At 41.6% G+C, this 15841-nt stretch overlaps 1 protein-coding gene across 3 annotated transcripts in view; it reads left to right on the plus strand.

The window, feature by feature from the left end:
- Window positions 1-15841, plus strand: part of STK31 (serine/threonine kinase 31) — a 114665-nt gene that overhangs the window by 57676 nt on the left and 41148 nt on the right. For all 3 annotated transcript variants that reach the window (XM_070726414.1, XM_070726416.1, XM_070726413.1), the window contains exons 12-15: window positions 334-510; window positions 2188-2304; window positions 2729-2848; window positions 11067-11198. In XM_070726414.1, coding sequence (XP_070582515.1) covers window positions 334-510; window positions 2188-2304; window positions 2729-2848; window positions 11067-11198 — 546 coding nt within the window. The remainder of the gene's footprint in view (window positions 1-333; window positions 511-2187; window positions 2305-2728; window positions 2849-11066; window positions 11199-15841) is intronic.

Consider the following 15841-nt stretch of genomic DNA (forward strand, 5'->3'; position numbering starts at 1 on the left):
GGCATGAGGAATATTTTTTATGGTGACATAAATGGATTAGGATATGATGATACTACTGGATTTACAGCAGTATAAAATAGAGTAGGGCATGATGATCCCACTGGAAATAAAAAATATCTAGACCATAAGCCAAACATTTTTGGCTGTTTTCGGAGAGGGGCAACATACAAATCTAATAAATTATTATTATTATTGTTGTTGTTGTTGTTGTTTATTTATTTATTTTTTACAGGTTGCTGCTTTGGCATAAAACCAAAGGAGCTTGCTTTGTTTTATAATGTGTTGTTATGATCTTTTGTTGCTCTTACTTTGTTTTCTTTGTTATCTATTCAGAAGTTGCAAGGATCTTTGGAGGTTACATACGGGCAGATTAATGAAGTAGAAAATTCAGAAGTGTTTGAAGAGTTCTTTGAATGGAAGAAAGCTAGGTTGGAAAAATTCAGCCGGGTTAGGAATGCTACAGATGCTTCTTTACAAAATCTTATATTAAGTTTCAGCAAGATGATTCAGGTAAAAAAAGATATGTCTTATATAGTAAAAAAAACCTGTTCAAATTTGCAGCTATCTACATACATATTAAAAGTCCGTGTTCTAATTTGTTTTAGATTTTTTGGATCAGACAGGCTCCCAATTTTTCAGCTCTGCAGCTAATAGTCATCTGCAGAGAGAAATCTCATTAAAAGGCAGCAAAATTTATTTATTTATTTATTTTGTCCAATACAAATTGAAAGTTGAAGAGAATAAAAACATGTAGTAGTAAATAACAGGGAAAAGATAGAAGAAAAGATATGAGAATAGAATATGTCAGTAAATAGTAGAGGAAAGAATATATGAATGGGAGAAAAGATATATAAAATATAGGAGGGACAATTGGACGGGGACGGAAGGCACACTAGTGCACTTATGCTCACCCCTTACTGACCTCTAAGGAACCTGGTGAGATCAACCGTGGATAGACTAAGGGAAAATGTTGGAGGTTGGGGGTTGAAAAGCAACCTACTTCTTTTTTGTTATGTGTACTGCAACCAAATCCAAACAAGGAGATAAAGATCCAAAATGAAATGCTTTATTATATAAAATGGCCATTGATATTTGAACATAGAATTGTTGGTACAAAATAAAAATATAAAATAAAATAAATTGCCATAGTGGTCTTCAGGAGAAAATTAGTATCATGACTTAATTTAAAATGACAGCTGGGCTGCATTCATGTCTTACTGGGGAATAATATTCGGCTCTGATTGACAGTATGAAATATAATCATATTAAATTGATAAAATGAATGAACAGCATTTCATGAGATTTGATCTAAAAGAAATTGAGGTGTTGCCGTCATTATTAAAAGAGACAACAAGCAAGAATCACATCATCCGGGAAGACACTCTTTCAGGACAAAGCCCTGGCCCTTCCTTTTATTGACATCCAGTACCATCAGGTTACATCTCATTGGGTATTAGAGAATACACAATCTTATTGAAAGGAGCTTTTCCTTGTTTGTTAAAAAAAAGTAATAATTTAAGGTGGTGCAGAGATTAATCAACTGAACACCCTCAACTTGAATGTTGACAAACTGTATTGGAATGGGATGACTTTTTTGGCAAGCCACTGTTGACAGTAATTTTTGGAGGACTTAGCTATTTATTCTTTTATTTATTTAGTTATTTATTTGATTTCTATGCCGTCCTTCTCCTGAGACTCAGGGCGGCTTATGACAAAGGTAATATAAACATGTAAGAAATCTAAGTAAAATTACAATCTAAAAATCTCCATACTTAAAAGTTAAACTAACATAATCATATATCATACATTCATTCATTGGCTGATATTAACATTTCATTTGCCCCAAGCCTGCTGGCAGAAGTAGGTCTTAAAACTTTAGGGAAGGCAGGGAGAGTGGGAGCAGTGCGGATCTCTTGGGGGAGCTCATTCCATAAGACCGGGGCTGCTACAGAAAAGGCTCTTCCCCTAAGCCCCGCCAGGCGACATTGTCTGATTGACAGGGCCTCGAAACTCCTTTTGCTTTCTTGCTATAAAAGATAAAGATTGCTTAAAGCAGAATGGAATCAAGTCTGACATTGCACTTTTCTTATTTGCTATTAATTTTTTAAACAATCTTTTAGAAATTACTTTGCAGATTAATACTACTATAGATAACCATTTGATGTTTGTGTCTCTTTTCCTGTCAAGATTTTTGACATAGGGTCAGCAATATTAATGAAATCCGAGGATGTAGATTTCAAAGTAGATGAAGTTCTTAAGAATGTCGAGCATGATATTTCACAAGAATCTGATATGTTTCTAACAGTAAGCTATATTACTATATTTTTCCTTTCACATAAAACTCTCAAAAGTACTCTCCCACCCAGGCAATTAGACTGTTCTTTCCTTGAGGGAAAAACCCAAAATGTTTAGTTTTCTAACCAAGAAACCATCAATTATGATGGGGGGATGAGGAGTGGGATGGGGGATAGGTACTGACAATTAAGAATGGGTAGAAGAGGGAATGGAAGGAAAGGTTCTGACTGGTGAGGAGGATATAAAGATACTAATAAATGAGAATATTTATGGCACAGGATTGACATGAGAGGTCCTTTGTTCTCTCTGAGCTTGCTTGTTTTCTTGCAGATATTTCATTACTCAAATTTAAGTCATATTTTTCCATTTAGAATGCACTTTATATTTTAAAAATTAACAAATTTCACAATTTTGTTAATCTAATTTCTTTCAGGAGCTAAATGAAAGAGAGAGAATAATCATCTTAAATATGTATAGTATAGTTATACGGAAGATTCTTCAAGAACAAGATCTCATAAATACAGTAAATCAAAAATATATTGAAAGTTGTGAGGTCAGTTGTCTAGCTGCTTCTTTGTCATATCTTACAATGAAGAAAGTTATTAACAGCTTAATAAAAGATACTTATGCATCTGTTTCAATAACTTCAGTAGGAAAAAATAACATTCTCCATACTAAAGAGCGGGTCCAGCAGTCACATAGGTTTGCTCTCTGTCCTATCCAATCAGGACTGAGCCTTGTCTTTCAAAAAGATTGCTGGATCCGCTCCTTCCTAGGATTCGCTCGGTCCTCCTACCAGCAGGATGCGTGGTGGCTCAGCTCTTATCGTGATTAACACCTTCTCTCTCAACGATGTCACCTGAAAAAAAAACCATTCAGATAATTTCCATTTCAGTTCTTTTATTCTTCCCAGTTACTTTACAAGGGAATCAATTTAAATTACGAGCCAGCCCTCCTAGGCTCGGCTCTGGCTTGGAGAAGCCGTGGTGCAGCCCTTTGTATGTATGCTCAGTATGTAGCGGATGACACGCTGCAGGCTTCAAGATTTGCAGCCAAATCAGTGGCGGCCTCTACTGTAGCCCGAAGGCTCCTCTGCCTCCGCCCTTGGCAAGCAGGGGTCAGGCAGAAGTGGCAGCTCGCCATGGGGGCCCTCAAGCGCAAGAATCTCTTTGGAGACTTGCTTGACCCATTACTCATAGAGACCACGATCCTTGGGCCCACTACAAAAAAGCAGCCAAAACTCAGCAGCCCTTTCAGCGGCCCTTTCACCAACCGGACCAGAGCTTTGCGTACCAAAGAACCTCAGGTCAGTATTCCTCCCGATTCCAATTTCAGTCAGATAGATCTTCCAGGGGCAGGGGTGTCCGGAACCAGAGAGGTTCTTCCTCCTCTAAATCTACCAAAAGAACCAGATGGTAGCACAACTATCATTCCCATTGGGTGGTGCCTAGCCTGGTTTTCCACAGCCTGGCGCCAGTCCTCCCAGGATCCTTGTGTCCTATCTACCATCCAGTGGGGGCTCCAATTAGAATTTCTAGCCTTTCCTCCCAAGCACTTCATTTCCTTCCCATCCCCAGGTCTCCAGCAGTCTACCTCTGCATGGAGGAAGCTATTCTTCATCTCTTATCCATTAGAGCCATCCAGCCAATCCCCTCTTCCCAAAGAGGTCTGGGCTTCTACTCCATCCTCTTCGTGGTCCCTAAGACATCAGGAGGATGGAGAGCTATTCTGGACCTGAAAAGTTTAAATAATTACATTGGGTGCAGAAAGTTTAAGATGCATTCCCTTGCTTCCATTCTGGCATCTATCCATCCAGGGGATTTCATGGCTTCCCTTGACCTCACAGAAGCTTATCTCCATATTCCTATTCTCAAGGGTCTTCGGCAATTCCTCCATTTTGCCATTCAAGGCAGACACTATCAATACAGGGCCATGTCCTTTGTTTTCTGCCCCCCATTTTTTTTAACCAAACTTCTAGGCTCCCTAGCAGCTCATATATGAGCTATTCCAATTCATATACAATGCTATTTGGATGACATATTAATTAATGGTCCATCCAAGGTACCCTTTCAGATCTCCGGACCTCCATGTCAATCTTACAAGAGCATGGTTTTTCAATTAATATAGCCAAAAGCCATCTTGTTCCATCCACTACTCTCCAACATTTGGGAACAGTGATAGACTCCATCCAGACTAAAGTTTTCCTCTCTCATGAAAGGAAGACCAGTATTGGAGATCTCATTTCCCAAGTCAAATTTCAAAAGAGAGTTCCTATTGCCACTCTCTCTTCCATCCTGGTGGAAGATAGTATATTGCATTGGGGTCACTCCCTGGATTCACCTCCACGCCAGAGACCTCCAATGGCTTGTGTTACCCTTCCAGAGGTTGGGGACCAGCAACTCTCCTCGCAACGTCTTTTTGGTGCTTTCCCCGCTCCCAGGGACTGTTGCTGCAAACCGAAAGTAGATAAAAGCCCCCCAAAATGGGAAAAAGTAGTTAAAATATATATTTTTTTTTTAAATAGGGAAAAGTAAGGGAAAGACATCAAACATTCCAGAGGGGAGATTTTCCGAGCGAAAAGCCATAAGAGATTGCAAAGAAACCATAAGGAATTGCAAAGATCCTGAGGGGAGAATTCCTAAGCAAAAAAACACAAAGGATACAAAGAAGCCAAAGAAGCTTCACAAGGCTTGGAAAGCAACGGAGCCCTGAATACCTGTAGTCATTAGACCCGGTGAGTTTTCTAGCATGCTACAAATATAGCAACGTGTACCCTTTTCCACTCACTTTCTTCCAGCTTCTCCATAACAAAACAAAGAATCTCAGCAGCCAGAATCTGAGGTATAGAATCCAGATACTTTTCTCCCCTTAACTCCAGAAAATCTCTTTCCCTCTTCCAAAGCTTAAACTCAAACCGTAAGCTCAGGGGCTTAAAATTAACCTCAGGCAAGCATCAAGAAGAAATCCTTAAAGAGGAAAAGTTTTTCTCTCCCTCCCCGCTAGCCCATCTCAATCTGCATCTCAAAGCCCTGAAGAAAGAAAATAACATTATAAGGAAGGTATGATCCCTAGGGGAGTTTGTTGAAATAGCTAATTCCTCCCCGTAGCCACAACTCTGAATAGCCGACTCTGCAAACACCCAGAAGGTGTTATGAGCCGAATCTCCATCACATATTTTTTTACATACTTTTTTACTGCTGCCATTACTGAGGACACAAAGCATCATCCCACGTGATTCCCCATCATCTTTCCTCAGAGCTACATAGCATCTCGGGCTAGCCAAACTCTAAACATCCGGCAAACCCCCTTTTCCTGCCCCCTTCACTCAGTATACCATAAAACAATAAAACTACAAACCTCTTAGGTCAACTATGCCAGTGAAAAAGAAAACACAGAATCTTCATTCAAAAGATTCAAGCAACATCCTATGTTGCAGCATATGCAAAGACACTATAAACGATCTTGATAGATACATCAAATGTCAATCCTGCAAAATTCCTACACACCACTCTTGCCTAAACATAACTAACCCAGTAGCCACCTTTCTTCATGAAAACTCTTAATTTTTCTTCCTCTGTACTACCTGTACCCCCAAATTAGAAATCCTCAACAGCCTGTCTGAAGATATCATTACCAAAACTCAGCAATCATTCACTGAAAACATAGAACCACGTCTAGCACTGTTAAACGCAAAACCTCCAAACCTAATTCCCTCTTCCACTCCACTTCCATTTGTCTACACCCCAACAAGTCCACCTCAGCCCCTACCTATACCACAGACAACCGAACTCTTCTTCAGACATCCTCACTCATGTCAAAGATGCAATGGAACGTGAACAAAAACGCAAGAATGCCATCCTCTTTGGCCTTGAAGAAAGTGATGAACCTGATTTAATAAAAATACGTAACATTATTCGCCAACATCACCTCTCTCATATAATCACCCCAGAAGACATATTAGAAGTCTCCATAAATGGACCAGAGTACAAGTACAGTGAAGGCTCAGTGGCACCACGATTCTGCAGAGTGATTTGCACAAATGAACCTACAAAACAGCTTTTTATTAAGACCATCAACCTCATAGCCAGAAACAGCACCAGTCACAACAAACTCAGATCCAGACCTGACCTGTCGTTCCTCCAATGCATCCGTTCCCATGAACTAAGAGCTGAACTAAAGCGACACCAAGACCTGGGTGACACCAACTTATACATTGACTATCACACAGAATGCATCAAATCCAGTACCCACAACCCTCCCTTCATCTTCCAGCCTAACATCCCGCACCAACCACCCTACTTCTCCCAACTGACCATCTCACAAAAACAAATCGACACGTACCAACCAGCACTACAACAACAAAAGCAAAATGTCATCCCTAACACCACAGACTAGGAAAGTGCACCCCTTACTGCCTCTAACCAACTGAAAATCTACTCCCAACAGAAACCAACCTCAAATGCAAATTATTAAATGCCAGAAGTATAGCCAATAAGATATCAGAATTCCTCCTCCTTCTTGACTCCTCAGTCTTTGATATTATCTTTGTTTGTGAAACATGGCTCAATGCATCCTACTCGGACTCCATTATTACAACAAGGAACTATCTTGTCTCTCGTTATGACTGTGAATCCCGCAGAGGAGGCAAAGTAGCTATATTCTACAAAAAATCTCTAAACCTAAAAAACATCAAATCAAAGTTGCACAGGATCTATTACTCCCTGAAACTATTGTCTGTGATCTTTCCCTAAATACCACAATTCGCTTCTTACTATGCTACAGAGCTATGGCATCGCACATTCAAACAAATTATCAGAACTACTAACATGGGCTGCCCAGTGCCCACACCCCATCATCTTCCTCGGAGACCTCAACCTACCACACATCAACTGGACACTAAATGAATGTAGCACGGAACCTATCCATTCTACTATATATAACACCTTCATCAATCTGGGACTTGACCAACTAGTAACTAACAATACTAGAGTAGATAACTGTCTAGATCTCATCTTCTGCAACAGCAGAAGTACAATATATGGCTTACAAATAATAGAACCTTTCCCCAACAGTGACCACAGCATGATAAACTTGAGTCTCAACCTAAGCCAAACCGAGATCCACCCAAATAATGCGACACAGAAATTTAACGTCAAAAAAGCGAACTATGAACTCATTGATGCCCATCTCTCAACATTAAACTGGCAAACTTTATTTGCAAACTGCAACTCTACAGATGACCTCTACAACACATTCTTGCTCGAGATGAAAATAATCATCAGACTTTATGTAACATCTACCTCAATCTAGAAAAATAACCTCCCCATCTCAATAAGAAAATTACAATTAAAAAATCACTCTGGCATAAAAACAAAAAAGGACACGTAGCAAACTTCAAAAGCTGTTATAAAAGTATATGCAACCAAATAAAAGCAGAATGTCTCAACTACCACAGCATACAAGAGGAAAACCTCCTACACTTCAAATCCAATCGAGCCTTCTACAACTTTGCCAACAACAAACTCAACGACTGCAGACCTGTCCCACCTCTCAAAGGACCCAACAACAAAGAATGCCATGACGATTCATCCAAAGGTAACCTCCTGAACTCATTCTTTGGCTTTATCTTTGTCAACAGCAATGGCTCATCCCCCAAATTCATCTCTCGCACCACAAACACTCTCAATGACCTAACCCAAATAGACTTCAGTGAAGACCGAGTTGAAAAAGCATTACGTGACCTTAAACCCTCTCTATCAGTTGGACCAGATGGCCTACGTGCATACTTCCTAAAAAACCTCTCTTCTGCTATAGCTGAACCACTGAGCATAACCTTCAAAAAATCCTCCAGAACTAGCACATTTCCCAAACTATGGTCAAAAGCTATGGTCATCCCCATCTTCAAAATAGGAGACCCCTTTATTGTCGATAACTACAGACCAATATCACTATGCTGCATCCTATGTAAAGTCATGGAATCAATTATAAATCAATCAATTACTCTCCACCTAGAAACTAATAATCTGATTTCTAACAAACAATTTGGATTCAGAAAAAAACTATCCTGCAACCTGCAAATCCTCCACTGCAAAAACAATGGACAATTCATCTTGATCAAGGAAAATCTATAGATGCAATTTATATTGACTTCTGCAAAGCCTTCGATTCAGTGGTCCATGGCAAACTACTTCTAAAACTCAAATGCTATGGCATCTCAGGATCCCTCCACAGATGGATTACAGCATTCCTGTCAAACAGACAACAACAAGTGGTTAAAATAGGAAGCACCATATCTACCCCTGTCCCTGTTAAAAGCGGTGTCCCCCAAGGTAGTGTTCTGGGACCAACGCTCTTCATTCTCTACATCAATGACCTTTGCGATCTCATCACAAGCAACTGTGTTCTCTTTGCAGACGATGTAAAACTCTTCAACACCACCGATAACTCAACTGCTCTCCAAAAAGACCTAGACTCTGTTTCTGATTGGTCTAATACATGGCAACTCCAAATCTCAACCAGCAAATGCTCTATCCTTCACATCGGCAAAAAGAATCATAACTCCAAATACAAACTGAATCAACAAATTATCACAGATAATCCCCACTCAGTCAAGGACCTCGGAGTACTAATAACTAAAGACTTAAGTGCCAAAGCCCATTGCAACAACATTGTCAAGAAGGCTTTAAGAGTTGTTAATCTAATCCTATGTAGCTTCCGCTCTGGCAATCTCACACTACTTATTAGAGCTTATAAAACTTTCGCCAGACCCATCCTAGAATATAGCTCATCTGTTTGGAACCCATACCGCATATCTGACATTAATACCCTCGAAAATGTCCAGAGATACTTCACCAGAAGAACTCTTCACTCCTCTACCCGTAACAGAACACCCTACGAAACTAGACTTACAATCCTGGGTCTTGAAAGCTAGAACTAAGATGCCTCAAACATGATCTAAGTATTGCCCACAAGATCATATGCTGCAATGTCCTGCCTGTCAAAGACTACTTCAACTTCAACCACAACAACACAAGAGCCCACAAAAGATACAAGCTTAATATTAACTGCTCCAAGCTTGACTGTAAAAAATACGACTTTAGTAATCGAGTTGTTGAAGCATGGAATTCACTACTGGACTCTGTAGTATCATCCCCTAACCCCCAACACTTTACCATTAGACTATCCAAGGTTGTCCTCACCAAGTTCCTAAGAAGTCAGTAATGGGTGTACATAAGTGCACCAGAGTTCCTACCGTCCCCTGTCCTCTCCTATATCTCCTATATCTTCTTTTCTATACATATATCTTTTTCTGCTATTCTCTCATAGTTATATTTCACTCCTTTATTTTCTCCTCTATTCTCTATCCTCTATAACCCTCATTGTGTATTATTGTGTATTGGACAAAACAAATAAATAAAATAAAATGTCACCATTCCACCAATCATTTTGAGATCACTTTCATGGTGGTTCTCCTCTGCCCTGGACAAGGGGTCCCTCTTCAGGATTTCAGACCAATTCACCATCACCGTTTCAGGGGATATGCTGTAGCAGGGTGCCTCTCATCATCTCATCTCTGGGAGTGGAAGCCATCAATGCCCTCAGAACTCCCTGGCCTCGGGATCTACTCTATGCCTTTCCCCCAATCCTGATAATTCTGGACTTGATCCACAAGGTCATACTCGAGGAAGCCCAAGTGATTGTAGTGGTTCCACTCTGGCCATGCCGTACCTGCTTCACAGATCTTCAACATCTCTTCGTCAAGGCCCCTTGGTGACTCCCCGTTTTGGGTGATGTGCTGCAGCAGGGTGCCTCTCATCATCCAGACAAATCTGGACCACCATCTCTCCATCAGATGGCACATGTTAGACCTCACCAGAGCGCTGCGCATATACATTCAACAAACCAAGGCCTTTCCCAGATCTGAAGCCTTGTTCGTGGCTTATCACCCCAAGTCCATAGGATCCAAGGTCTTTTTCACCATTTTAGGCTGTTGGATACAAAGGGCAATTACTAAGGCTTACGAATCTGCTTTCCTGCCCATTCCAAGAGGCATTACGGCTCATTCTACTAGGAGTGCAGTCATATCAGCAGCTTCGGCCACCCAAGCTCCCCTGGAAGAGGTCTGCAAAGCTACCACTTGGTCCACTCCTAATTCTTTCATCTGCCAGTACAAGATCGACTCCTACGCCTCAGCAGATGTAGCTTTTGGCCGGAGAGTCCTTCAGGAAGTTATCTCTCATGACACTTGAACTAGTCCCTCCCTAGGGACACATGTATTTAGTATGTCCCATGTGACTGCTGGACCCGCTCCTTAATATTGAGATGGGTACAGCAATCACTTCCCTTGCTATGTTTCATCTTTTTCCTATCTCTTACTTAATCTTGCTTTCTTCCAACTGAGAGCAGAGCATCCTTTGAGCCACCACCATCGAGCCAAGTCTACGGATTCGCAAATTCTGGGAAGGGGCGGATCCAGCAATCTTTTTTAAAGATAAGTCTCGGTCCTGATTGGATAGGACAGCAAGCAAACCCATGTGATTGCTGTAGCCGCTCAGCATATGAGAAGAGGCATTTAGGTAAGTGTCCAGTGCCTATTTAATGAGTCATATAAATATAACAACTCAGCCTTCATGTTTGACTTAAAAATGTGATTTGAAAATGTTTACAAACATTGTAATGCAATTTGTATATAAGGAGTAATATTCCTCAAAGTATAGGAGCTTTTTTCATTTTAAGAAATATTTTCTCATTAAGTGTGTTTTCTTTTTCAGTTTAAAAACCAGATTGTCAAGTGGCTAGATGTAACTCCTAATACTGCTGATTTGTTATTGATAAAGAAGAGAATCAAAAACATAAGAGCTCAGCTGAGGTGCAAATCAACAGAAAAGAAAAACTTGGAAGAAGTATGGAAATGCTATTCTGATGTTTTAAGATTATTACTATTTGGAGATGTGGGTATTTATATTAGAACAAAATTGGAAAGAAACAAAAATGGCAAATTTGTGAATTATTTAATTTGCACATAGTGTTTCACATTGATAATTCTCCTCATTCTTGATTATTGCAAGGGATGAGATAGAGAAGGAGAAGGGGAGATAGAGATACAGAGGGTAGAGACAGAAACACACACACACAGAGTGATACAGAGAGGAAGAGAAGGAGAGAGATACAGACAGAGGGAGAGAGAGAGACACACACACACAGAAATACTAAGGGCGGGGAGAGATGGAGAAATAGGGTAGATAGAGAGGGAAAGAGGGAAAGAGCCATAGAGAGATGCAGAGAGAGGAAGTGGAGAGATAGGGAGAGAGAGATACAGAAAAAGGGGGGAGATAGAGTGAGATAGAGACAGAGGAGGGAAAGACATAGAGACAAGGGGGAAGGAGAGACACACACACACAGAGAAGGGTTTTCCTGGCTTCCAGTTCTCTGTCCTAATGACTGGCTGGGTAGGCGTGACTATGGGATCATGTGACTAGGTGGGAGTGAGTGATGGCCACCCAGGTTTTGTGGCTCCCAGTGATTTTTTTTCCTGTGGGAAACAGGTCCAAATGGCTCTTTGAATGTTTAAATTTGTCAACTATTGCACTACCGGAACAGAGCTCCGGCGTGTATAGGTAGGAACACATCACTGGATGAGTTATGGGGAGCACACAGGTATCCTTGCCTTCCATAAGAGTCTTAAGATTCAATTATGCCACCAGGTTTGGAGCCATTAGATTCTTGCCCCCTAGCCAATTAATGTGTTGAGAAAAAGTTGAGTGAATGAAATGATTGTTTTTTATGGTTTTTTCGGTTTTAGCTTTTTAATTAATTAATTGGATCCAAGATATTATCTATTGTCTATTATATGTTGGATTTCTGTGGATTTCTATGCCGCCCCGAGTCCTCCAATAAATAAATAAATTAAGAAACATGAAGGGAGAAACTGAATAAGGAAAAAGGTGCTCAGAACTATATAGTTACCCAGAGAGAAATTTAGAGGAAAATAACACCCTCTAGGATTAATCCAAGTGCCTGTTTCATTCAGTATCCAATTTCTTATTACTAAGGAAATAAATCTGAGAAATCAATCAGTGATAGTGACATAAACTAGAATAGTTTGTACCCTCACTCATACATTTATACCTCTAGTCTTTAAAATTTAAGATGGCTGTATCTTATATTAATATATCTGATAGAATCAATATAAGTACCCTGGGCCAGAGGGGTTGCCAGCGGATGCAGAGAGTGAGAGTGAGGGAGAAATAGACCTGGATAAACCTGAAAGACCACCAGAGGTGGCATATATGCCAATTACAATAGAATTTGACTTAGAAGAGGAGGAGGAGGAAAATCTGGAGTCTTTGCTAGATGCCTGCTTTAGAAGATTAAGAAAAAGACAAGTATACTTGTATGGAGAAGGGAAGTAGTCTGAAGTTTGTTAATTCTATGGAATTGTTGCCCACCTCCTATAGGTATTTAAGGATGGTGTATGGGTAATTCAGGGTGGAGTTACAACATTTTGCAAGAATCGGATGATGATATGAGGTCCCAGACAGACCTGTTATTTTCCTGCTAAAAATCCTTGGAGAAAAAGTGCCCTGTCTGCTGAGAGGCTGGGAAGCTGTAATTAGTAAGTCTGTGAATCTGTAGACTTCTCATCTCATGAAGGAATGCACCAGTAGCTTTGATCTTTGGCAGCAGCCTTGTCACTGAACTGTTATATCTTAATTACCATCACTGAGAAACTTGCCAAGATTATATCACATGTATGACTTTGGCTTTAAAAATGGGACTTTATATATAAAAAGACTGATTTGAAAATATAAATGACTGGATTCCTTCTTTGTTTTCAAGCTGCATGGGCTGGGATAGAACACCCACATTCTCCATAGAGGGTGAAGCTAACATCCAGAAATTGGTTGTCTTCGTCCGTTCTGCCAATAAGACTGAATCTTTCAAGGTGTTTAGCCCTTCCTCTGTGTCAGGATCCCCAGTTTTACTCAGTCCTTAGACAAGGACGGATGTGTGGTACTATCTATCAAGAATTCACTTGGATTATCGTGTCTCTTCTGAACCAACTGGTGGTTCTATTCAGTGGTCTTCACCTTTCCGAAGGCGTCGGGAGGATGTTGGTTAATCCTCAACCTAAAGCAATTGAATCTGTACATTCTCTACAGAAGGTTCAGGATGCATTCTCTCCAGACAATCCTGGCTGCAATCCATCCTCAGGACTTCCTCACTTCTCTGGACTTGAAGGAGGCTTACCTCCATGTTCCGATCTATCCCTCACACGGAAGGTTCCTACGGTTCTGTGTAGAGGGGTCACACTATCAGTACAAGGCAATGCCATTCGGTCTTTTGTCGTCCCCCCGAACCTTCACGAAACTATCAGATGTCTTAACAGCGAACCTTCATGCAAAGTCCATCCGCCTGATGGCCTACTTAGACGATATAATAATATTATCCAAGTCTCAAGCACAGGCGTGGGAAGATCTCGCACTTACAACAATGAAAACTCTGGAAGAACACGGCTTTCTGCACATTCTGCAGCACCAAAAGGATAAACCCCAGTGATTCCTGTGCTTGAATTCTTGGAAGCTGGCCTTGAGTGGGGTTTAGAACCAAACACCCTGAGGAGGCAAGTTGTGGCACTCTCAACTGTGGTTCGAATAGAGGAATACCGGTCCTTGGCTTACCATCCATGGGTGAAAGACTTCCTCCGGGGTGCTTCAAGCAAGCACTCTCCTCCAGTACATAGATTTCCGACCTGGGACTTGTCACTTGTACTGAAAGCTCTCGCGGGGCCCCCATTTGAATCCCTGAGATCAATCTCTCTTAGACTTCTGTCCATTAAGACGGCCTTCCTCGTGGCAATAACTTCGGCCCGGAGGGGTCCGACCTATCAGCCTTGTCTGTGCGTCCAGACCTTTGCGTGTTTCACCCGAACAGGCTTGTTCTACGCCTAGATCTGGCTTTTATACCAAAGGTTAATTTGCTTTTTCACAGAAAGCAAGAACTTGTGCTACCTGATTTTTGCACACACAGAAATCATCCTGCAGAGCTTCGGTGGCACAAGGTGGACGTTAGACAAGCTGTGAAAATATACATTAGAAGGACAAAACCTTTCAGGAAGTCGGAGACGTTGTTTATCTCCTTTTCACAGCAGACTATGAGACTTGGAGTATCACCACGGTCCATTAGCCGATGGATTCGGGATTGTATCTGTCAGGCTTATAAGGCAATGGCTCAGGTTCCCCCCCGTAGGGGTCACCGCACATTCTACCTGCAGTGCGGCCACATCTGCAGCGTTGACGACGCAGGCATCCATTGACGATATATGTCGGGCAGTGACTGGACTCTTATGCTTCGGCAGAGGCTTCATTTGGGAGACGAGTGTTGCAGAGGGTGTGTTCCTCTCCAGCGACCCCGAATCTGCATTCTACCACCCATGGAACTTTAACTTAGGTATATCCCATGTTGGACTCTCCTTCCAGATGCAGTGGAGAAGAACCGTTGTACCTACCTGAATGGTCTTCTCGATGCACTGGAAGAAGAGTCCAAACCTACCCGCTATTGCATTTGATTCAAGGACGCTGAGTTGGGAACTGCTAGTTATTCTAAGTTCTATGTTGTCCCAAATAAAAGTTCTTGTTTGATTCATACTACCTTTTCATTTTTTAAAACTGAGCTCATGGGGGCAGGCAAGGGGCGGTGCCTAGTTAATATGTTAATTTAAACTCAGTCTCTACCAATAGGACTAGAGAATTACTCATGTTGGACTCTCCTTCCAGTGCATCGAGAAGACCATTGAGGTAGGTACAACGGTTCTTCTCCATAGAGGGTGAAGCTAACATCCAGAAATGGGTTGTCTTCGTCCGTTCTGCCGTTTAGCCCTTCCTCTGTGTCAGGATCCCCAGTTTTACTCAGTCCTTAGACAAGGACGGATGTGTGGTGCTATCTATCAAGAATTCACTTGGATTATCATGTCTCTTCTGAACCAACTGACTTGTGAGTTTACCAGCTGATCCCTCTCCATCGGGATTGCTGGATTGCTAGCGGTCCAGAGCTTTGGCTTGAGCTGATTGAAAGATGATTTTGCCTCGCTTGTGGACAGCCTTGTTATAGCCAGAATGGATTTCAGCGCTGCGCTGGAGCTTCCACGCTCCACTTTTCAACTGTCTAATTGTTACAGGCTTGCCTGTGGGGCTTCGTGTCTCTCATACAGAGGCGGGCAGAGTGGGGGGAGGAACTTTTGCACTCCCTATTCACACCCCAAGGAGCGTGAGAGTGGCATTAGTTGCAAGACTGGGGCATGAAGACTTCATTTCCAAGTCTGAGAAAGATGCAGTCATTAGATGACCACTTGGCTACTGAAGCTTTGTGCTTCACCTTTGCATCGGCTCGGGTGCAGGCAGACCCTTTAATTAGGCTGGAGCTGGAAATCGCCTTTTTGCTTAGCTCCCTAGTGTCTGATGCCCTTTTGGGACCTGGAGAAGGCCGACTCTGTGGGACCAAACTGGCCCCTGGGATACATGAGGCAGAAGACAGTCCCAAAGATAAG

This window comes from Erythrolamprus reginae, chromosome Z (assembly GCF_031021105.1).
Source record: "Erythrolamprus reginae isolate rEryReg1 chromosome Z, rEryReg1.hap1, whole genome shotgun sequence".
NCBI lineage: Eukaryota > Metazoa > Chordata > Lepidosauria > Squamata > Dipsadidae > Erythrolamprus > Erythrolamprus reginae.